General features: G+C 40.5%; 1 protein-coding gene across 1 annotated transcript in view; it reads right to left on the reverse strand.

Annotated features, from left to right (window-relative positions):
• Nucleotides 1-5338: 5338 nt before the first annotated feature.
• The window catches only part of IPO5 (importin 5), a 54891-nt gene continuing 35020 nt past the window's right edge, over nt 5339-25209 (reverse strand). Inside the window, exons 17-25 of the mRNA XM_006755041.2 lie at nt 22787-22883; nt 21536-21708; nt 20473-20584; nt 20330-20385; nt 18975-19097; nt 17867-18086; nt 9401-9629; nt 6778-6919; nt 5339-6097 (exon numbers count right to left, since the gene is read on the reverse strand). Coding sequence (XP_006755104.1) covers nt 6011-6097; nt 6778-6919; nt 9401-9629; nt 17867-18086; nt 18975-19097; nt 20330-20385; nt 20473-20584; nt 21536-21708; nt 22787-22883 — 1239 coding nt within the window. The 3' untranslated portion in view covers nt 5339-6010. The remainder of the gene's footprint in view (nt 6098-6777; nt 6920-9400; nt 9630-17866; nt 18087-18974; nt 19098-20329; nt 20386-20472; nt 20585-21535; nt 21709-22786; nt 22884-25209) is intronic.

The raw sequence follows: 25209 nt of genomic DNA on the forward strand, positions 1-25209 counted from the left end.
CCCTGAAGGCCAGCACAGAGCCTCTGACTCAGTATCTCTGGTGACAGAGACCTGGGGGCTTCTTTTGCAGGCGGGGGGAAAGAGGCGGTCCCTATTGTGAATCAGAAATTAGTGTTTTCAAATACAACCTCTGTTCCTCCTCAGAGTCCTTCACGATCCAGACTAGTCATAGTTCTCCAGAGAAACAATTACTTATTACTCCAACCCATTATAATGCCTCCACATTTGTGTTCTATTTTATAACTCTACTTTCTTCCTGAAACACCAGCTACCAAATGAGCTTAGTGAGCATTTACAGTAGTAACTTCTTCCATGAGACCCAACTCAAGAGCCTAAAACCATTGATGGAGCTTATTTTTCTGAAACATAGAACTATCTTTTCTGACCCTTTAATAAACTTTAAATCTTTTTTAAATCGAAATGAGATGGTGCAGATCAAGCTGAGGAACCCCTGCCCAGTGCATGAATTTTCATGCACCAGGCCTCTAGTGTATACATATTCCTCAAGCCTCCCAACTAACCCATGGGTGATACAGTTGAATTGTTTTAGCAGTGATACACAACTAGCTTAATAAGCAGTTAGGGCCCTGGCTGGTTTGGCTCAGTGGTGAGAGCGTTGGCCCATGGACTGAAGAGTCCAGGGTTCAAATCCCGGTCAAGGACACATAGCTCAGTTGAGGTTCAATCCCTGGCCCCAGTTGGGATGCAAGTGGCAGGTAACCAATCTATATGTCTCTCTTACATCCATGTTTCTCTCTCCCCTCCCCTGCTCCTGCCTCCCTCCCTCTGTCTAAAAAATCAATGGGGGAAAAGCAGTTAGGGATATGTGAATAGGAACTAAGGCACAGGTGAATCTGTACGAAGTGTCAATACATGTACAGTGAGATTTTTGAACCCACTCAATGGTTTTTAATCAGGTTATCGGGCAAACTATGGCCTGTTTTTGGAGTTTAATGAGAAATAGCTATACCCATTTGTTTAGCATTGTGCTAGGATGGCAGCGAAGTAGTTTTGACAGAGACCTTAGGGCAGTGATGGCTAACCTATGACACGTGTGTCAGAGGTGACACGCGAACTCATTTTTTTTGGCTGATTTTTCTTTGTTAAATAGCATTTAAATACATAAAATAAATATTAAAAATATAAATTTTGTTTTACTATGGTTGCAAATATCAAAAAATTTCTATATGTGACATGGCACCAGAGTTAAGTTAGGGTTTTTCAAAATGCTGACACGCTGAGCTCAAAAGGTTCGCCATCACTGCCTTAGGGCCCGCAATACCTATATAAGAAAAAATATTTACTATTTAGTCCTTTAGTGACTTTATTGATTCCTAATCTTAACCATTTACACCATAATCTTTCAAGATGCACCTTAAAACTGGGAACATTGTCAGGCTGTGATTCAAAACTTACATTTTCTACCCATCTGTCACAAAACTTACAGGGAAGTAGGGGAACTAATTTCTAAATAGAAAATGGCACTATCTTGATTTCCATTAGATTTTGAATGCTAGTCAAGAAGACAAAAATGTCTAAATCAATCAAGAGGTAAGATCCAGAATTATCAAGGAACGTTCACAATTCTACTGTGTTGCCTCAACTGGGATTTTAAAACCATTTTTGTGATTTTATTTTTTAACCTACAAACAATATTGCACTGCTTTTGGTTTCCTTGCAGATAAAAAACTTTTTCTAAAAAATAGTGATACTCATGCTTTTAGGGCTGAGAAAATGAAAGACGGCAGGTTTTGGCTATTACTCGTTGTAGGCAGAGAGCGAGCAGTGATGTCTATTGAACAAGGCAAGAACCAGATCATCTGATGCAATGTTCACAGGTAGAATAAAGCAGTTCTAATTTAAGTAAAACATTAGGCTAGTGCCTGGCCACGGTGCCTGTGATTGAGTGTCAACTTATGAACCAGGTTACAGTTCGACTTCTGGTCAGGGCACATGCCTGGGTTGCAAGCTCCATCCTCAGTAGGGGTGGTGCAGGAGGCAGCTGATCAATGATTCTCTCTCATCATTGATGTTTCTATCTCCCTCTCCCTCTTCCTTTCTCTTTGAAATAAAAACTGTATTAAAAAAAACAACACAAAAAACATTTAGCTAGCTCCTTAGTCTTTCAGATTGCTATAATGCCAAATAAGCAATCATTCGAGTTAATCATAAACAAGTATGGGCAGAGTCATAATGCTAACCTGAACCCTAACCCTAACACTATCCTGGGCATAGCCATAAACATACCCCTAACCATAACCCTAACCCTAACCCAAACCCTGTCCTAGGCAGAGCCATAACACTAAACCTAAACCTAACCCTTACCCTAATCCAGTGGTTGGCAAACTCATTAGTCAACAGAGCAAAATGTTATCAGTACTTCTTCAAAATGGACTCACCCAGGTCGAAAATCGACTTCGGCGTAAAGGCCACAAAGTTTCAATTGCACTGTATGTGCACACAAACGTGGTATTGGGGAAGAGCCACACACAAGGGGCCAAAGAGACACATGTGGTTCACAAATTGCAGTATGCCAGCCATGGCCCTAAGCTTATTATGGGCAGAGCCATAACCCTAACCCAATGCCTAACCCTACCCTGAAACTAATCCTGGACAGAGCCATAACCGTAATGCTAACCTAACACTAACCCTAACACTATCGTGGGCTGAGCCACAAAACCAACCCTAACCCTAACCCTAACCTTAACACTATCCTAGGCAGAGCCATGACCTAAACTTAACCCTATCCCTAACCCTAACCCTAAACATAACACTAACCTGGGCAGAGCCATAACACTAACCCTAACCCTATCCTGGACAGAGCCATAACCCTAACCCTAACCCTCCCGGGTAGAGCCATAACCCTAACCCTGTGGTCGGCAAACTGTGGCTGGTGAGCCACATGCGGGTATTTAGCTTCTTGAGTGTGGCGGCTCTTCCACAAAATACCACGTACGTGCACGAGTGCATGTACAGTGCGATTGAACCTTCATGTCCCATGCGCAGAAGTGGTTTTCGAGCCTTTATTCTTAAACTCCAGAATTATAAAAAAAAAGTTGCCTCCTATTACAACACTGTCAAGTTAGTTTTGATGATTTCATTTTCAAATGTACAGCATTAAAATACACCAAATGAGTTATGCTAAGAATTTCAAATATTTGTGCATAGAGTTTACTTAAATCCTGTTACAAAATACCCAGAAAATGTAAGAGCCACACACGTCTTTTCCCCTCCAGAAATAGCTCAGGATCATAAATATATCATTTCTGGCTGATATGCAAAGCCACTAAATTTGGTACAAAAGGTAAAATAAAATTTTCATCTTGTGTAGACATAAAGAGGTATTAAGTTTCCCCAAATAATGGAATAACACTTTACAATTACTTATGAGCCCTAGATTGCAGGTTTTTGTCCCAGTAACAACTTAAATACCAACCTTCCCTGAATAATCTTGATTGCTTTTTAAATTACATTATTGATTTCAGAGTGGGACAGAACCATTGATGAGAATTAGATTGGCTACCTCCTGCACATCCCACACCGGGGATGGAGCCTACAAACCAGGCATATGCCCTGACCTGGAATCGAACCATGACCTTCTAGTTCATAGGTTGATTCTCAACCACTGAGCCACGCCGGCTTGGCTCCAATTTTTTCTATTAAGGATTGTCAGTCTGCAATCAACTTATGCCCATTTATTCCTTACACCGTTTAGTGGTCCATCTTCTGACTTTCCCATTAATATTTAAACTAGCTGCTAAGAGGTTAACCACAAGTGCTTTGCAAACACTAGATTCTCCAAAACAATGTAGCCATCTTCAGATCATGCTTCCATCTGAACTTAGGCAGGCATGCCACATTTCTAACATGTTTTAAGTGTAGCAATAATTAAAAACAAACCCAAATTGCTCCAGCTGATTGGCTTTTTAAACTCTATGTAAGAAAGCAGAAACGGGTTGTCTTGACACATTTACTCCAATAAGAATACAGGGTATATAGACGACAACAGTATGGTGATTGCCACAGGGAAAAAGGGGGTGGGGGGAGTTAGATGAAGGTATAGGGGGGATAAATGATAATGGAAGACTTAGCTTGGGTAGTGAACACACAATGATTATATAGACTTGTTCATCTGAAACCTATATATTTTTATTAACCAATCACCCCAATAAATTCAATAAAAAAATTTTTAAACATAAAATAATTCTATATAATAAAATGCTAATATGAAAATTGACTCAACGGCAGAACCGGTTGCTATGATGCACACTGACCACCAGGGGGAAGATGCTCAACACAGGACTGCCCCTTGGTGGTCAGTGTGCTCCCACAAGGGGGCATGCCACTCAGCCAGAAGCTGGGCTCATGGCTGGTGAGTGCAGCGGTGGTGGCGGAAGCCTCTCCCACCTCTGTGGCAGCACTAAGAACCGCTCAGGGGATGACCACCTGCCAGATTAGGCCTGCTCCCCGAGGAGTGCTAGACTGCGAGGGCACAGGCTGGGCTGAGGGACCACCTCAGTGCATGAATGTCGTGCACTGGGCCGCTAGTATGGGGTATAAAGTAGCTCCAAATATTACCCCACACACATTATAAATGTCAAATAGGTACACACTAAAAGCAATGACTGTGATGGTGAAGTCATTCAACATGTTATTCTGCCAGACACTGAAGCTTCTGGGCTAATAGTGTGCTGAAAACTGAAAATACATTTGGAAGTTATCTGCTACCAAGTGAACCATCTTAATCCGCTGTATTTCTATTCCATTTCAGATTTAGTTTTAATAAAGTAATGCAAATCATTTAAAGAAAAAACCTTTAATTCTGATCTAAGCATAAAATGCATTTATATATCACGGTTAAATTTAGTACAAACTATAAAAATGTTAACACTGATGTTTCAACAGAAATCTATTAATATCCTTTAGAAAAACTAAAGAAACAAGTCATTTACTGCTGTGAGGTTAATACATAAAGGGAAAAAAACATTCACACATTTTACTGAATTTATCAGAAAATAATTTGTCATTATTTCTCATAAAATTAAATTTAAAAGTTGTGTGTGGCTCTATAGCAATTACAATTTGCAATGAAAATACTAAGCCAAATCTTTTTGCTAACCAGAACAACCCTAGTTTTAAAAAGTCACTAATTGTGAACAGAGCAGATGTAGCATAACTTAGCTTAAGTTAAAGTGGAAGTTGGTAAAAACTCAATGTTTCCAAGTTTGAATGGCACAAGGAAAATATAAGGGGGAAAATAAACATTCAGAGCCATGTTTACTACTTTAAAAAAATATTATTCTTAATAAAAACAAATGAGTCAAAGCCAGACCGTATGGAATTTTTACACAAACTTCTTTGTATTTCAATGTTGTTTATTGAGGAGTGAACGAGAGACTACTGCCAAGACATGCCAACGACACTTCACATTCAAGGGCTGGAAGCTGAAAAGCTTTTGGAACTGAGTCACATCAGCCTTTTGGGGAAAAGAACCCAGTGACATTAAATATGACATCTTCGTGCTTGTTTTTGTCTTCAGCTTTTCCCTCAATTTTTGGATCTACTAGTTTGCCGGGTAGGCTTCTTTCTACCCTACAAAAAGACTCACACTCAATTAATAGAATTAACACTAGGTGTATAGCAATTTGTTTTAATACACATCTATGCTGAATAACGGATCTTAAAGCTGATGGTCTTAAATTTCCTTATGTCTAATGAGGAAATGAATTTAATTTCCCTCCCACCTTTAGATGGGTGGGCTATACCAATAGAAAAATATTCTTCAGTGCTACTGTAGGGCTTACGGGGACTTCTTCAGTGGTATGATAGAAAGCCATCTGAACACCATTCTGAAACCCAGTGCTTCTCTTCCTGCTGTTGTGGCTTTGCAGAAGAATGGCCAACACACAACTCTACTGCTCTCTTTTGCTCAAAAACAAAACAAAGAAACCTAAACAAAAGGGTAAACGTTTATTCAGAGTCAGTTTTCTGGTGGTGATCTTAAGGCCCTTCAAGCAGAATTCAGGAGCTCCTGTATGGCCGCCTGATGCTCAGGACTGAGGTGTGCTATGCATTCAGTCCACAATCCTCCAGAAGTCTAGGGGGAAAAATTTTCACAGATTTAGATCAAGTGCAATCAATGATCATTCAGAAATACTTTAGTAATCACCATCTGGTGGATGGCAATAATGACAATGTTCTTTCTTTACAAATAGATTAGTTTGGTGAATATCATCATAAAAGCAAGAAATCGGTTCATTTCTTTAAAGTTCACTGTACCCACAGTAAATTTTCTTCATTTTTGCATGGGGAAAGCTATGCTAGGTAGGTGACCTACTAAGTAACCAACACACATGAATTTAGGGAGTAAAAATGATTTAAAAATATAATGCTTTAAGCACTGTAAATATACACCCGCTGATTTATTAGGAGACCAGGTGCATCTTATTTTCTTCACAGATATGCAGACAAATCTATATATAATGAGAAAGTGCTAAGCACCAACTGAAAGGTTCAAGATGTCTCAAATGTAAGACATATTTTAGTTGAAATATACAATGAAAAGCTGGACCCGGTTTGGCTCAGTGGATAGAGCATCGGCTGCGGACTGAAATATACAATGAAAACATATAATCTATCTGAGGCTTGGAGACAAGAGAATATAAAAACAAAATTTTCTTAATTTATTAGATTATTTGCTTCTTGTAAGAATATGGATCCCTACCCCAAAAACGCAAAAAATTTCCTCCCTTCCCCAATTTAATCAAATCAACTTACCTGTACTTGGCGAACTACATTAGCCAGACGTTTGGCACAAGGATCTTCATGTTTAATTGCCTCATGCATTTCTCCTTCTGCGATTATACTGAATATTTTGGGCAGATTGGTATTGTTTGGGCCAAGAACAATTGGATGATTACTGACAAAAGAGAAGAAAATCATTATAAATAAAAACTACAAGGAGAAATCACTCAAGCACTCATATTTGAGCATAAGTTCCCTCCAATAATAAATTTAGTAATGTTTTTTATAGAATGATTATGCATTTACTAAAATCAACTACCTTTTAAAATTCAGTAGGAGAAAAGCCAGCTAATTTTACTTATTAGCTCTTCAGTTTCTTTCCATGTAAATTAGAAAAAATATTGGCTTATCTCTCAGGGCTGTTTTAAGGGCCAAAAATGGGCTGCTCTAAGTACTTTAAAAATGTGACATTAAACCAGATATTAACAAGAATAACAGCTTTTTTTGTTCCTTAATTTTTACTGATTGATTTTAGAGAGGGGAGCATGTGAAAGAGAAACCCTGATTTGTTGTTCCACTCATTCACTGGCTGATTACTATATGTGCCCTGACCAGTGATCACATTCACAACCATGGCGCATCAGAATAATGCTCCAGCCAATCAAGCTAACCATGTTCTTTTTTTTTTTGTTAATCCTCACCCAAGGATATATTTCCCAATGATATTCAGAGAGAGTGGAAGGGAGGGGGAGAGACACAGAGAAAGAAACATGCATGTGAGAGACACACATCATTTGGTTGCCTCCAGAGATTGAGCCCAGAAACTGAGATACACACCCTTGACTGGAATCCAACCTGAGACGCTTTGGTCTGCAGACTGGCACTCTATCCACTGAGCAAAACCAGCCAGGGCAAGAATAATAGCTTCTTAACACAAATTTTATTTACGTACTACAAAATGGTTTCTAAACTAAATTTACAGTTCAAATCCTAGGTAGGCATATCGAGAATAAGCCAGGATATAAACTGCAGGCAGGCTTACTGCAAAGAAATACAATAGTGAACCGAACTAGAATTCCGGAGTAGTCATTTCCAAGGGAGATGATCAAATAGTATAGTGGAGAACTGGTCACTTCAGAGGCAGACGTAGGTAAGAAGTGTGTGGTCTCCAGAATGGCTGTTACATTCTTTAATGATGTTCTAAGCAGGAAGACTCAAACACAATTATTTGTGTGAATGTGAGCTTATAGGCAGGGAAGAATATGCCTATTGGCTCAATTCTACAAACTTCTAAGATAAGTGGTTATAGTCCTTGAATTTATTCATGAGGTAAAAGCAATAATTGAGACAGAGCCCAGATCTGACCAATATTCAGGAGAACTTGGACTTATAAAACAGACCACTAGAGAACACGCCTTTGATTTAATAGCCTCTGTAGCCTCCAGGTTGTTGTAACTCTTATATTTACTCATGGGCACAAAATAATATTAATAATGCCAAGACCCAGAACCAGATCTTGATTGCCAGTCTGGTATACTTGCTCATACCACTGATTCTTGAATCCAAACAAAAACACAATCTCATTCTACTAATAAATTATATGTCAATTATACCCCAATAAAAAGGAAATTTAAAAAAAACATCTAAAGCCAAGTAAATAGATAGGGTGGGGTGGGAGAAAACTTTAGAAGGTAACCTTAAAACATCAACATTCTATAATGCCTCATCTATGCCTTAAACTTATGCCTTAAACTTATAATGCCTCATCTATAGAAATTAATTCCATAAATAACCCAAATCAGATTATGAGGCCATGTTAATTGTAATATACTTTGTTAATATTTATATATATAAAAATCTAAGTGATCATTAGACCATCCATCGGTGGGTATGATGTGCACTGACCACCATGGGGAAGACGCTCAATGCAGGAGCTCCTGAGCTGTGCTGACTTGGCAGCGGTGGTTCTTGGGTGATGCACCTTGGAACCAGAGAAGAGGAGGGAGCCTGATTCCAGGGTGAGTTACCTGAGAACTACCCTCTTGCAATGTGGGACCCCTTAGGGCAGTGGTTCTCAACCTGCCTAATGCTGTGACCCTTTAATACAGTTCCTCATGCTGTGGTGACCCTCAATTTCATTGTTACAAATTGAACATAATTAAAGCATAGTGATTAATCACAAAAACAGTATGTAATTATATATGTGTTTTTCGATGGTCTTAGGCGACCCCTGTGAAAGGATCGTTCGACCCCCAAAGGGGTCGAGACCCCACAGGTTGATAACTGCTGCCTTAGGGGATGTTAGCAAGCTGGTTTCAGCCTGATCCCTGCAGGCCAGCCCAAGGGACCCTACCTGCCAAAGGGACTCTGCTCACTCCGCAGATGCCCTTTGAGCCGCGGCGCCACCCCAGGTGTGTCAGCCGGGGTGGGGGACTGTGGGAGGTTGGCTCCAGGGTGTGTCTGGCCTGTCTGGCCCAGTCCTGCCCTGCCAGCCACCTTCTAATTAATTTCCTTTCAATGTGCACAAATTCATGCACTGGGGCACTAGTGATTTTTGACAGCACGCATTATTACAAACCTACAGACCTGAGGGCTGTGCACAAGAAGCACTGTTTTATGTGAAGGCAAATAAATTAGGTCTATCTGTCCTTCTTACCTTTCAATCAGATCGCACAGATAACTGAAAGTTTGAACAGCTTCTTCTTTATCTTCATGTAGTGGAAGCCAAGACAACCAGTGTGGTAGGACTTCTTCAACGTTCACACAGTCAGGTTTGAACTTCATAATTTTCCCTACTGCTGAGATGCAGTTCTCTGTAGCATTGATATTTTCTTTGGTCTTAGAATCAACAGATTGAATAACTCTTACCAGCAGTGGAAGTGCTTCTAAAATAAGCATTTGAAAAAGGCCAGTTAAAATCTCACATTTTCTTGCAAATGAACATAAATATTTCTTTTATCTTTGGTCCAGTTATTGGTTATACTGAAGAAATGTTTAAATGTAAGGAATGTTTTGTTATCTTGGCTACAAACATAGTAATGAAAGGAAGATCGTCCCAAAAGAATCAGGAACATTAGCATTCTGTTAACTAGACACACCAAGAAGTTAGTAGTCCCCCCAGGTTTATTATTCTCCTGGTCACCTCAGTGTTCTTAAGTTTTAAAAAGCTGCCCAGCTGTACTCATGTTAAACGCACAGGGACCTACAGTATGCTTTAAAAGTCATAAAAGTGATGTCAGAGGAATGGTAGCGTGAAAGGTTCTCTTGGCGTCTCCCCCTGAAACTTTAGCAAATTGATAGACTATAACTCAATAAAGGATTCTCTGCTCAATATAGAGGCATGCCTGAGAGCTGTGCATTGAAGCATCCAATGGTGGGCAAATATGAATGGGAGGTGAGAAGGAAAGCTCATCCTGGAGATGGCAGGATGATGGTGGTAGCAGGCACTTCCTTTGGTCGGGAGTAACAGAGTCTCAGCGGGCACTCCATGAGCAGTGAGAACAGTGGCTGAACCAGCTAAGACTGTGGCAAGGACACTGTACAGGGGTTCTGCTGCTGCTGAGCAATAGGTATTTCAGACAAAGGAACAGATCCACAAAGCCCTGACACACCCGCTGGACTCCCAAAACTTGCTTCCCATCACCCGTGGTCTTGGGTGGAGCATATAATCTGCAAACGGAGAGCTATTGCAGCAGAATCACTGGCTCCCTTTTCCCTCTGTAAGGAGGTCTGGAATCACCATTACCAAGAGGCAAAAAAACCTTCACACCCCCAAGCAGCAGGGCTGTACTGTCTGACAACAGCTGTGGAGGTCAGCTGAGGATTTCACATAGGGAAAAATCTTATGATTCAGCACCACCTACTAGAAAATAGTAGAAGACCTCTTGCGAGAAAGCTGCTAGAGAAAGGCCAATAATACATAGATGCCTAGACAGAAGAAACCAGCAAATACCATGAATAACCATGGTAGTGAGTAAGCTCAGAAATAAAATGAAAATCCCCAGAAAGCAAACTGGAATATATGGAAATATGTGATAAAATACGAGAAAATACTGACGGGCAATTCAATGCAATCAGAAAACAAATTAGTTAGTGTCACATACTTTACTAAAGAGACTAAAACTTTAAAAAAATTAGTGATGTTAAAGTAGGAATCTAGAAATGACGCAGAGGGAAGAAAAACAAGACTTGAATATAAGAAGGAAAGGGACAGGAAGAAAGAAAGAAAGAAAGAAAGAAAGAAAGAAAGAAAGAAAGAAAGAAAGAAAGAGCCTAGTAGGTGTGGCTCAGTGATTGTCAACCCAAAAACCAGGATATCATGGTTCGATTCCCAGTCAGGGCAAATGCCCAGGTTGTGGGTTCAATCCCCAGTGTGGGGTATGTAGCAGGCAGCTGCTCAATGATTCTCTCTCATCATTGATGTTTCTATCTCCCTCTCCCTCTCTGAAATCAATAAAAATATATTTAATAAAAGCACTACAAAAACTGACTCCATCATAAAAAGCAATCCTATATAATAGAAGCGTAATATGCTAAGTGTCTGCTTGCCCATTCAACCAATCAAAGTGTAATATGCTAATGATATGCTAAGGCTGCTCAACTGCTCGCTATGACATGCACTGACCACCAGGGGGCAGACAACTGACCGGCCGACCAGTTGCTGTGATGTGCGCTGACCATCAGGGGGCAGACGCTCCGACTGGTAGATTAGCTTGCTGCTGGGACCTGGCCGATCGGGCCTGAGTAAGATGGGCCAGACATGCCCTGGAGCCCTCTTGTTCCCTCCCCAGCCCCAAATGTGCACTGGTGGGGTCCCTTGGCCTAACCTGAGCCCTTTCAATCCGGGCTGAGGGACCCCTCACCCCACCCCACTGCATGGATTTTGTGCACCAGGACTCTAATATATAAGAATAATAGGCATATCAGAAGAGAGGGGAAAGGATCAGACAAATAGTGGATGAGAACAAATAGTGGATGAGATATGGAAAGAACTAGATCCTTGAAACCAAGAAACAAACAGAACTCCTAGTTACCTCAATCCGAAGACGTCCTCTACAAGGCATATTGTATTAAAACTATCAAAAATTAATAACAAAGAATAAATTCTCAAAGCAGCCAGTGAAAAGAAGTGAACTACAAAGGAAACTCATCAGGGTATCATTAGACTTTTCAGCAGAAACTCTACAAGCCAGAAGAGAGTGGAACCAAATATACAAATGACTGAAAGAAAATACAGTCAAGAATAACATACTATAACTAGAGGCCCAGTGCATAAAGATTCGTGTACTTGGGGGGGGAGGGAGTTCCCTTAGCTTGGCCTGCACACACTCGCAGTCTGGGCCCCTTGGGGATGTCCATCTGCCAGCTTAGGCCCACTCCCTGGGGGGAATGGGCCTAAGCTGGCAGTCAGACATCCCTCTGGCAGCCCGGGAGCCCTTGGGGGATGTCCAACTGATGGCTTAGGCCCGCACCCAGTGGGGAGCGGGCCTAAGCTTCAGTCAAACATCCTTAGTGCTGCTGAGGAGGCAGGAGAGGCTCCCACCACCACCTATGCACTCGGAGCTGTCAGCCTGGCTTGTGGCCAAGAGGAGCTCCCCCTGTGGGAGTGCACGGACCACTGGGGGGCAGGTCTTGCAATAAGCACCTGCCCCCTGGTGGTCAGTGCGCGTCATAGCGACCGGTTGTTCCGCTGTTAGGGTCAATTTGCATATTACCCTTTTATTATATAGGATAATATATCCAGCAGTGTTATCTTTTAAATATGAAGGAGAGATAAAGACTTTTCCAGACATACAGACGCTGAGGGAATTTATCACCAGAAAACTTCCATTGCAGGAAATACTCAAGGGGGTTATTCCACCTGAAACAAAGAGCATAAGGTCACAACACTATGTATGAGTAAGATCAACTTATAGCATAAACAGGGGTAATTTGTAACAACAAAAACATAAAAGGGGAGGGGGTAAAGGTCTGAACTAGCAAAGGAGGATGGAGATCAGATGCATATATACTGCTGTATATATGCAACTTTCTTTTTCATAAACCTAATGGTAACCATACACAATCTCCAAAACAGACACATAGCTTTAAAAAAGGAAACAGAAAAGAAGTATAAAATACCTCCAAACATAAACGACAGAAACACAAAGGAAAAAAACACATGGAGTCACAGAGCTACCAGAAAATAAAGAATAAAATGGCTATAAGAAATCCTCATACATCAATAATTACCCTAAATGTAAATGGACTGAATTCACCAATAAAAAGGCACAGAGTAGCCTTTAAAAAAACAAACAAAACCCAACCATATGCTGCCTTCCAAAGACATATCTAAGCTGCAAAGGCAAAAATAAACTCAAAGGGTGAAACCTGGCCAGTGTGGTTCAGTAGACTGAATGTTGTCCCAAACACTAAGAGGTCCTGGTTTGACTGCCAGTCAGGGCACATGCTCTGGTTGCAGGCTTGATCCCCAGTAGGGGGTGTGCAGATGGCAGCTGATTGATGTTTCTCCCATCTCATCAATGTTTCTATCTCTCTCTACAAAATCAGTAGAAACATAGTTTAAAAAAAAAAGAGATGATTCTTCAAGCAAATAACATCCACAGAAAAACAGGTGCACCTCTGGCCAGTTTGCCTCAGTGGATAGAGCACCGGTCTTCAGATCTAAGGGCCATGGGTTGATTCCGGTAAAGGGCATGTACTGTGTTTGCAGGCTTGATCCCTGGCACTGGTAGGGGCACATGTGGGAGGCAACCAATGTGTCTCTCTCACATTGATGTTTCTATCTTCCCCTCCCTTCCACTCTCTCTAAAAATCAATGAAAAAATATTCTCGGGTGAGAATTAACAACAACAAAAAGAACAGCCATACTTACATCTAACAAAATAGATTTCAAGGTAACAAGAGACAATAATGGACGTTTTATAATGCTAAAGGGGACACTACATCAAGAAGATTTAACTCTTCTTGAAAAATATCAGGAAGCACTGAAATACAAAAAGCGGCTACTAACAGAAAAAAAGGGAGAAAGATCAAAACACAATCTTAGTTAGGGACCTTAATACTCTATTGACAGTGCTACATAGATCATCCAAACAGAAAATCAATGAAGAAATACTGGCCTTTAAATGACACACTAGACCAAATGGACATACTTGACATTTACAGACCCCTTCATCCCAGAACATCAGATTATACCATTCTTCTCCAGTGTGCATGGAACATTCTCAAGGATAGACCATATATTGGGTCATAAAACTAGCTTCAACAAATGCAAGAGCACTGAAATTATACCAAGTAAAATTTCTGACCACAATGCCTTGAAATTAGAAATGAATTGCAAAATGGAAGTAAAGAAACCCACAAATATGTGGAGATTAAATAACATACTACTACAAAATGACTGGGTCAAAGAAGAAATAAAAGGTGAGATCAAAAGATTTATAGAGTCAAATGAGAATTTCAATCCGATATAACAAAACTTCTGGGATGCAGCAAAAGCAGTAATAAGAGAGAAGTTTATATCATTACTAGAGGCCTGGTGCACAAAACTGGTACAAGGGTAGGGTCCCTAGGCCTGGCCAGTGATCAGGGTCAATCTGTGGAGTGACTGGCAGGGTGATCAGTCCCCCCTACCCCCTGCTGGCACCCGCCTTGGCTGGCCTGGGGCCTGTGGGCAGCTCCTGCATTAAGCGTCTGCCCCTGGTGGTCAGTGCAAGCCATAGCGACTGGTTGTTCCACTGTTCAGCTGATTTGCATATTAGACTTTTATTATATAGGATGGACCTAACTCAAGAAACAACAGAAATCTGAAAGAAACAACCTAATATCAGGAACATTACAAGGATGCCCACTCTTATTCAACATGGTACTAGCCAGAGTAATAAAGGCAAGAGAAAGAAATAAAGGCATCCAAACAGGGAAGGAACTGTCACTTTTTACAGATGACATAATTCTGTATATAGAAAACCCTAAAGACTCCACCAAAAACTACTTGAAACAATGAACAAATACAATCAAGTGACAGAATACAAAATCAATGTGCAAAAATCCATTGCCTTCCAGTATACTAACAATGAGACCTTCAGGAAAGTAAATAGAAAAAAAATTCCTTTTGCAATTGTGACCAAAAGAATAAAATACCTAGGAATAAACTTAACAAAGAATGTGAAAGACCTATATAGTGAAAATTACAAAGCATTATTAAAAGAGATTGAAAAAGATACAACAAAATGGAACCATATTCCATGTTCATGGATTGGAAGAATCAACAAAATTAAAATGGCCATATTAACTACAGCAATATACAGATTTAATGCAATACCCATCAAAATCCCAATGTCATTTTTTAAAGAAAGCAAACAACAACAGAAATGATTTGCATGAAACGAGAAAAGACCCCGAATAGCCAAAGCAACCCTGAGATAAAAAGAACAAAACCGGAAGTATCACATTACCAGACTCCAAATTATACTACAGAGCTATGATAATCAAAGCAGCATGATACTGGCAGAAAAACAGATACACAGATCAATGTAAATGGGCAGCTAATTTTTGAAAAAGGAGTCATAAATACACAATGGAGAAAAGAAAGCCTCTTCAATATATGGTGCTGGGAAAATTGGAAAGCCACATGCAAAAGACTGAAATTAGATTAGTTTGTCCCCATGTAGAAACATTACTTCAAATGAATCAAAGACCTGAATATAAGATCTGAAACAGTAAGTAACACAGAAGAAAACATAGGTACTAAAACTTAAGGACTTTGGTTGTGAGAACATTTTATGAACTTGACCTCAAAGGCAAGGGAAGTAAAGGCAAAATTAAATGGGACTGTATCAAACTTACTCTGCACAGCAGAAGAAACAGACAGAGAGGAAGCAGACCAAAGGGTTATGATATTTGCAAACAATAACTCTAACAAAGGTTCAATACCCAAAATATATACAGAACTCATAAAACTCAGTACCAAACAAATAACCCAATTAAAAAATGGGCAGAGGACCCGAACAGACACCTCCTCCTCAAAAGACATACAGATGGCCCACAGATAATATGAAAAGATGTTTAACCCCACTAGCAATTAGGAAAATGCAAATCAAAACTACAATGAGATACTATTTCACACCTGTTAGAATGGCTAATATCAGTAAGAGAAGCAATAACAAGTGTTGGAGAGGCTGTGGAGAAAATGGAACCCTCATTTGCTGCTGGTGGGAATATAGATGGGTACAGTCACTATGGAAAACAATCTGGGGATTCCTTAAAATATTAAGAATAGAGTTACATATGACCCTGCAATCACTCTCCTGGGTATACAGTGGGGCCTTGACTTACGAGTGTCCCGACTAACAAGTTTTTTGAGATACCAGCTGCCTCTCGGCCAATTTTTTGCATTGAGTTGATAGAGTAATTGGAGTTAACAAGCTTGGTCTCGGAACGAATTAAACTCATAAGTCAAGGCCCCACTATACATCAGAAAAACTTGAAAACATGTATTTGTGAAGATATATGCACCCCTATGTTCACTGCAGCTTTATTCACGGTGGCTAAGACATGGAGAGCCACCAAAGTGTCCTGTGATAGAGGATTGTATAAAGAAGATGTGGTATATTTATATATATGTATATAAAAGCACTGCGGTGGCCAACTGGCCCGATCGGCCCCCCCCACTGACCCGATCGGCCCCTCCAACCTCCTGTGGCCTCTCCCCCGGCTGGCCCGGCCCTCCCCACCCTGATCTGGAGTGGAGCCGGTTAGCCATCCGCTTACGACCCCTCCCCCGGGCTGATCAGGGGCAATGGCTAACCTCCTGCATCCCCTCCCCACTGCTGGCCCGGCCCCGATGGCCCTCATTGGGATGGGATGGCTGGACCCCATCTGTGCATGAATTAGGGCACCAGGCCTCTAGTCCTATATAATAAAAGGGTTATATGCAAATCAACCGAATGGTGGAATGACTGGTCGCTATGAGACGCACTGACCACCAGGGGGCAGATGCTCAATGCAGGAGCTGCCCCCTGGTGGTCAGTGTGCTCTCACAGGGCCTCTGCAGCAGCACCAGGGATGTCCGACTGTGGCTCAGGCCATTCCCCGAGGGCTTCCGGATTGCTAAAGGGTGCAGGCCAGGTTGAGGGACCCCCCCTGCCACCCCCCCGCCAAGGCACGATTGTCGTGCACTGGGCCTCTAGTACATATGTAATGGAATACTACTCAGCCATTAAGAAAAGATGAAATACTTGCCATGGATGGACTTTAAGGATATTATGCTAAATGAAGTCAGTCAGTCAGAAAAAGCTAAGAACCATATGATTTCATTCAAATGTGGGATATAAAACTGAAATGCATAGACAAAAACAGCAGTGTGGTGGTCGCCAGAGGGAAAAGGATAGCAGGTGTGTGTGTGTGTGGTGGGGGGAGCGGGAGCTGTTGAAGGGAGTCTAATAATATATGGTGAAAAAGATTGACTTTGGGTAGTGGGCACACAGTGCAATATATAGATCTTATGTCACAGAAATATACACTTGCCCTACCTGGTATGGCTCAGTGGATAGGAGTGTTGGCCTGCAGATCAAAGGGTACTGGGTTCGATTCTAGTCAAGGGAACGTACCTTGATTGCAGGCTCCTCCCTGGCCCGGGCCCTGGTCAGGGCTTGTGCAGGAGGCAACCAATTGATGTGTTTCTCTCACACTGATGTTTCTCTGTCTTTCCCTCTCTCTTCCACTCTCCCTAAAAATCAATGGAATCCTCGGGTGAGGATTAACAAAAAGAAACAAACAAAAAAAGAAATTTACACTTGAAACCTGTATGATGCTATTAACCAATGTCACTCAAATAAATTTAATAAAAACATTAAAAAAATCCCATGTTAGGGTTGTGATATACCCCCCAAACCCAAAATAAAATCAAGGTGGGGAGGCTCGGATTTCACTCACATTTCATTTCTATTTCTATGAAAATAAAAACTGTAAATTCTTAAGGGCTACAGATGAAGTTTTTGAAAAAGGAAAAGAGAATAAAACAGAAATAGGTAGAGAATGTTTGGGGGTAGAGAGGGAGCATGAGGCAAAAACAAAAGGGATGCCTGGAAGGACATGCATGTAACCAAATAAACATCAGTACCTGTACAAAAAGGACGATAGTTATCTCCACCATACTGTGCCATGACTCCCAGGCCATATGCAGCTGCTTGCCTGACTTCTGGGCTGCTGTCACATACATATTGGAGCATTGGCCTTAAGAAATATTCTGCATATTTAAAGGAGGCAGGACTACAGTGTTCTATAACATCGTCAAAGATGCATAATCCCCATTGTCTGTCTGGCCATGGTCTATGTGGACACTACAAAAGAGAAACTCTTTTAAGCTTTGAATAATTAAGTACATACAAATATAAATAGTCACTATAGACTATTGGCTTCCACAAATATTCCTGATACAGGCAAGAAAAAACAAAAATCACTTCTTGTGAGTAAAAATCCTCAAAGTATTATACAGATTTAAATATGTAAAGGTTTAAAAGCCTTGTATAATTTGTTATGGGACTGATTCCACAATGTGATACTACCATATACCAGGAAGACCCAACAGTGGCAACAATGTACATACATTTACATTATATTTAAAAAAATGAAATATATGAAGTTATCACCCAGAATCTGATTAGTGGTATCATAACTGAATTCTTTAGGGTCCATTGCAAAAAATGTTATCATTCTGTTTTCATTTATTAATTTAGTAAGGCACAGATCAGTGGTTCTCAACCTTCTGGCCCTTTAAATACAGTTCCTCATGTTGTGACCCAACCATAAAATTATTTCTGTCGCTACTTCATAACTGTAATGTTGCTAGTTATGAATCGTAATGTAAATATCTGATATGCAGGATGGTCTTAGGCGACCCCTGTGAAAGGGTCGTTTGACCGCCAAAGGGGTTGCGACCCACAGGTTGAGAACCGCTGGCATAGATAATCTGAAATATAAAGCATATGTATGTCTTTAGATTATAATTTAATTGAACTATGAAAAGACCGATTAGCAAACTTCAAGTACACAATGAGTGAGAAAATACCCAGGGGAATGCAATAATTTTGATAAAATTAAAGATGCACAATGCAAAACTGTGATCTCTAAGACCCATTTTAATTTCAAAGTATAAGTTTCTAAAAGCTGCAATGAAAGAATTACAAATCAGCTATCTAAAATAACTGTCAAGGAGAGGCAATACTTACAATTAGGTTGACAATTAATGGAAGCAGCTGTTCAAACCATGGTAACACCTTTTCCTTGTAGCTACTGAATATTGAGTGTAAAATGTCTGACACTTTGGTCAGAATATAAACATCATTATCATCCTAAAACAAAACACACCCATATGTATTAAAAAGTATCCCCACTATTATTAACAGTAACATTCTTTTTTAAATCTAAGAAATGTAGAAAATTAAATTTCTTAGCACTTTTTCTTAAAAGCATAGCAAGAATCTGAGTTTACCTCAATGATTGGGTGTCATGCTTCTTGTCTATGGAAAGACAAATGTTTGGCAAGTATTGTACTGCACTTACTGCAGATTTTTCTTGGTACACAGTAAAATATATGATTGAAAATTATCCAAAATTTCGAAGTTCTGAAACAAAGGTGTTTTTAGCCCCCCCCCCCCCGAAATGTTTCTAATTTTGGAGTGGGATGGTGGGTCAGTTACTTGTAACATCTCATCGACTTGTGTACAGCAGCATGTGAGCACCTTGCAGAGAATTGGGAAGATCTGGTCCACCAGGATGACAACATGCCACATATTCTGGATTTGAAATACGCAGCTGAAATATGTTTAATGGTATCAACTGGTTTGATGAGGAGAGAACTGAGTCACAAGGTGAAGAATTCTATTCAAAGTGCATGTACATTATTTACTAGAAGGAAATCTGCATTATCCTGTGGTCCATTAGAAAGACAGCTGATGTTACAAAAAAATCTGGCCTTAAGCCCTAGGTCTTAACAGTGTGTAGATTTAGGCAGTTATTTATCATCTGAATTGCATTCAAGTATCTTTAAGACAGTGAAAGCACCACCAAATACAAACAGTTTTGATAAGGAGTATTTAAAATACTAGAAGAACTCCCAAGTACTTTTTAAAAAAAATATTTTATTGATTTTTTACAGAGAGGAAGGAAGAGGGATAGAGAGTGAGAAACATCAATAAGAGAGAAACATCAATCTGCTGCCTCCTGTACACCTCCTACTGGGGATGTGCCCGCAACTAAGGTACATGCCCTTGACCAGAATCGAACCTGGGACCCTTCAGTCTGCAGGACACCCACGACGCTCTACACTGAGCCAAACCAGTCAGGGCACTCCAAAGTACTTTTATGAAGTATTGCAACAAAATGCACACACAGCATTCAAAACACAAATCAGCTAATTTCAAATTACTTATTCTCTACACACATGAATGAAATATGTCAGAGTTTTCTGCTAAATATTACTGGTAATTATATCAGAATGACAAGTCAGATAAATTAGAAACTTAAGCATTTAAAAATCTTCCAGATGCAAATGGTCATGTAAATAAATTTCTTAACATTTTACCTCATCTTGTAGTGACTCTTCCACCTGTTCATCATAGTCTTCATCTTGTCTTTTAACTAAAACACACCCAAATAAATGTCTTTTTAAATGGTCATCAAAATGGTCAAGTATTACATTAAATTTTAAAAGCATAAAAAACTTACCTTGCCGCAATTCTTGATTTTTAAAATGTTCTTCGAGTTTAGCTTTCAGTATACCTCCCAATTCTTCAAAGTGTTCATTATTAAGGCATCCATCTCCCATTACTTCAATGCACTAAAATGAGGTTGAGCAAAGAAAGCAACCCATGAAATTTATGGGTTTATAAGGGTCAAAAGTTAAACTTCATTAGGAATCACAGGGAATCTGAGAAAAATCAGCATAACTCAGTACCCTGGAAACGAATGATTGAGTAGATACACTTGTCTGAGCTTTTTTTTTTTTTTTTTGTCAACATGCCAGTATTTTAAAAAAATATTTTTAAATATATCTTTTTAAAACTTGTCCTTGGCATATCTTAAGTGCCAGAGTTATGCTAGTTGCTGAGGGTTCAAAGATGGAACAGACTAATTGGATTCTAGGAGCTCAATTACACATATACTTTTAAAATGATAGCAGTGGAGAAATGGTAAGTCTGACATGAAAGGGCATTACAGGCAGAGGGAATAATATGGGCAGACCTGGATGTTACAGAAAAATTTGGTCCTCTTTGGAAAAATAAAATAAATTTTCAACTGCAGGAGTGTAAATGGGGATAAATAAAGATGCTGAAGAACCTTTAAACCAAACTGTGGAGCAAGTTATGGATCTGTGAGCTATGGCAGTGACCAAGAATAAAGGAAAGTGAATGAGACTCAAAGGGCAAGTTAATTCTTGAGAAAAGAATGAACTGAGAGGAAAAGAAAAAGCGACTTCTGGAACAAACCAACTGAGGCTATAAAAACAGCACAAAGGAGAGAGAAAGCAACAGGGGAGAAAAAAAGAGGAATATGGGAGACTAGGACAGAAACTACATGGGAGTTAGAGATGATACTCAAGCCTGGAACACCAGAGGAGTTACTCTTTAAAAAAATGAAAATACACACACACACACACACACACACACACACACAATGACACTAAAATATTAAAAGAACTGAACATTTTTTACTTAAAATCCCCCAATCTATTTAGCAAGACTAATAAACGAACACCCAACCTTACACATATTTTTAAGAGAACACTTACCTTTGCGAAAGAATGCATGATTTCTGAGAGGACATCTGAATCTGGTTCCGTACCAATCGCCTTGATCAGAGCATCGCACATGAAATGCCACATCTGCGTGAGATACTCAGGACCCCGCACTCGTGCACATTCTAGGAGCAGAGGCATGGACTCTGCCGCCGCCACTCGAACACGTTTCATTGTTAAGGAAATGTGACCACTGTCCTCAAAAGCCTGCTCTATCATTTTTGCTTAAATGTTTAAGGGCTCACTGAGTTAACTGGAGTGCTTGGAAACTTCTATTTATCTAAGACTGCGATCCAAGAGCTTGTGTTAAATATAACAGGTGCATAAAAATAGAAGTCTCCCTGCTCATAAGGCATACCTCCTGTCTTTTCTGTCACCTACAATACAGCAAGAATGAATCTCAAATGTAAACCAAAAACATACCAGTGGCACCCTTGGATCTCTTCCTGTACTAGCCTTTTCAGTTTTCAATAATGATCAAGTGGCCTCTCCCTATTTATCACCATTTGTAAAATGCGGTCTCAAGACCTCCTCTTAAAAACAATGTTTTGTCCTTTTGCATCATGGGAAGTGTCTGCTGGGCAAAAGCCTCTTCTGTAAAGGACACTACATAGAATACTACATGAGGAACAACAAAAGGACTCCAGAGGCAGACAGATCTATGTTGGGATCTGGGCTCTACCCCTGTTCAGTTGTCCTTTTTTTTTTTTTAACCCATCTATGAAATTTTTTGTGTGTGTAAAGGCATAGAAATGTACTTATACATATTAATTACTATCATTAGGTTGAGGAATGAAACATTTAATATGCAGATTTACCAAGAGATGTTTCTCCCCAAAAGTGCTATCTTCATTTGAAATGTAGGATTCTGTGCTGCAGTAAGTTAAGGATTAGTGGGTTTCTAACTTATTAAGAAAGGTCTTACTTTTTTTTAACAATACCAAAAGACATTTAGGAAAAGTAGCAATTATATACAATGTAAACATTCTCTAATAATAAAATACCAATCCTGAAAATCCTTCAGTGGCCACAGAAAACTGCCAACTAGAGGATAGTAACATTTTCTTTTTGTGTTTTTGGCACAAGTGAAACAAAGAACCAAGTTTATAACTGAAAGTACAGTTAGTACAAACACAAACAATAATGGTGATGTACCCTTTAGTTAGCACAAAATTTAATAATACCTGAACAAGCTACAATTTAACTAAATCTAGACAAGTTTTGCATTCAAATATTGTAGGATATCATCGTGGAAATAAAATTTTAGTAAAGGGACCATCAGTTTGACAACCTGTTCGGTATATTCCACAAAGCCTTCCTTTAACTCCTTAGCATAGCAAACCTGAAACCAAAGTATTGGAAAAGAAATCAAGATCCACATTAGTTTACAGGTATTTTTATTCACAAACAGCAAAATCTAAGGACCAGAGAATGTTGTATCCTGACTAGAATTACATTTAATGCATGCATGACTATCAAATTAGTCTTGTAACATAAAAAAGGTAAAACGGAATGCGCCATGGAATGATTATTGTACATACAGTATATTGTCATTCAAAGTCGGGAATACTCCTTTTTTTCTATTTCTCGTGTAAATTTATCAAGTTTCAGCACTCTTAATGAAAATACTCCCAACAAAATATATCACTTAAGAAAAAAATAATTTAAAAAGATATAAACCCCAAAACTTAATTGTAGCATATCACTTACTTTGTAAATTTGTAGCAACAGGCCATGCTATTTTGTAAAAATTCATTTAATAGTGAAATATATTAAACGTCACTGTCTATAACAAGCTCATCTACACTAATAAAAGAGAAACATGGTAATTGGCGTACGACCGCTACCCTTTTCATTGGCTAATCAGCGAGATATGCAAATTAACTGTCAGCCAAGATGGCGGCGGGCAGCCAGGCAGCTTGAAACTAACATGAGGCTTGCTTGTCTCAGTGTTGGAGGAAACCAACGTACCCGGCCTGCAGCTGCAGGCCTCTGAGCTTGCAGTTTAAGAAACTGTAACAAATACCACTGGACTTCAGTCAGCAGGATTGAAACATTGTAAGCAAAGGCCAGAAACCTTCTTGAAGCCTCGGAGGCCTAAGAGCTGGAACCAAGCCTCAAGCTAAAGCTGGCCCAGAATAAATAAAAAAAGAAAAAAGAAAAAAAGCAGCGGTTGGGAGCTTCAGTCACCCCCAGCCAGAAAACAGCCCTCAGCCCCTCACCCAGACTGGCCAGGCACCCCAGTGGGGACCCCTACCCTGAAGGGTGTGTGACCAGCTGCAAACAGCCATCATCCCCTCACCCAGGCTGGCCAGGCCCCCCAGTGGGGACCCCTCCCCTGATCCAGGACACCCTTCAGGGCAAATCAGCCGGCCCCACCCATGCACCAGGCCTCTACCCTATATAGTAAAAGGGTAATATGCCTCCCAGCACCAGGATCAGCGGAGCCATGAGGCCTCCCGGCACCGGGATCAGCGTGATGGGGGCAGCACCCAAACCCCCTGATCCCCCTGCGGCTCTGTGTGTGACAGGGGGCGGGGCCACAACCTCCCTATCCACCCTGCTTTGTTCGTGACAGGAGAAGGCGCCCCAATCCCCTAATCAGCCCTGCTCTGTGCCTGATAGGGGGGAGCTCCCCAACCGCCCCCCCCGCCCCAAACAGGCCCTGCTCTGTGTGTGACGGGGTAGAGCCATAACCTCCCCATTGGCCCTGCCCTGAGTGTGAGAGTGGCGGCGCCCCAACTCCCCAATCGGCCCTGAGCCCAACCAGGAGTTGCACCTAGGGATTGGGCCTGCCCTCTGCCATCCGGGAGCAGGCCTAAGCCAGCAGGTCGTTATCTCCCGAGGGGTCCCAGACTGCGAGAGGGCACAGGCCAAGGTGAGGGACCCCCCTTCCCACCAAGTGCACAAATTTTTGTGCACCGGGCCTCTAGTAAATAAATAAAACAGAAGAACCCAAAGATTACTTCAACACACACTCCATAATACAAAAAGATAATCATTGTAAACATTTTAATTTACTACCATGTTTGTTTATACAACTGAAAATATACCAGTTTTATTTTTAACATCATGAGTACATTTCTGCTCATTCAAAAAATATTCCTTGGCTACCTCCTATACCAGGGGTGGGCAACCTTTTTGACTTGAGGGCCACAATGGGTTCTTAAACGACCGGAGGGCCGGAACAAAAGCATGGATGGAGTGTTTGTGTGAACTAATATAAATTCAAAGTAAACATCATTACCTAAGAGGGTACGGTCTTTTTTTTTTTAAAGTTTTATTTATTTCAAACGGGCCGGATCGCGGGCCTTAGTTTGCCCACGGCTGTCCTATACCCTAAGCACAAAACACAAAAATCCTTGCCTTCTGAGAAACCAAGATGGCAGGATAGGTAAACTCCTGAAATTGCTGCTTCGTACAACCACTTCAAAACTACAACTAAAAGACAAAACGGACATCACCCAGAAACACAGGAAGGCTGGCTGAGTGGAAATACTACAACTATAAGAAAAGAGAAAAGCACACTAAGACTCAGAGGGAGTGCGGAAGTAAAGTGCAGAGATGGGCCTCATCTGGACACCTTCAAACCTCAAACAAGGAAGAGGAATCTGCAGATCTCTCCATAGCTCCTGCTGGGTAGTCTCAAGCAGAGGCAAAATCAGCAA

Source organism: Myotis davidii, unplaced genomic scaffold, assembly GCF_000327345.1.
Source record: "Myotis davidii unplaced genomic scaffold, ASM32734v1 scaffold133, whole genome shotgun sequence".
In the NCBI taxonomy this organism is placed as follows: Eukaryota; Metazoa; Chordata; class Mammalia; order Chiroptera; family Vespertilionidae; genus Myotis; species Myotis davidii.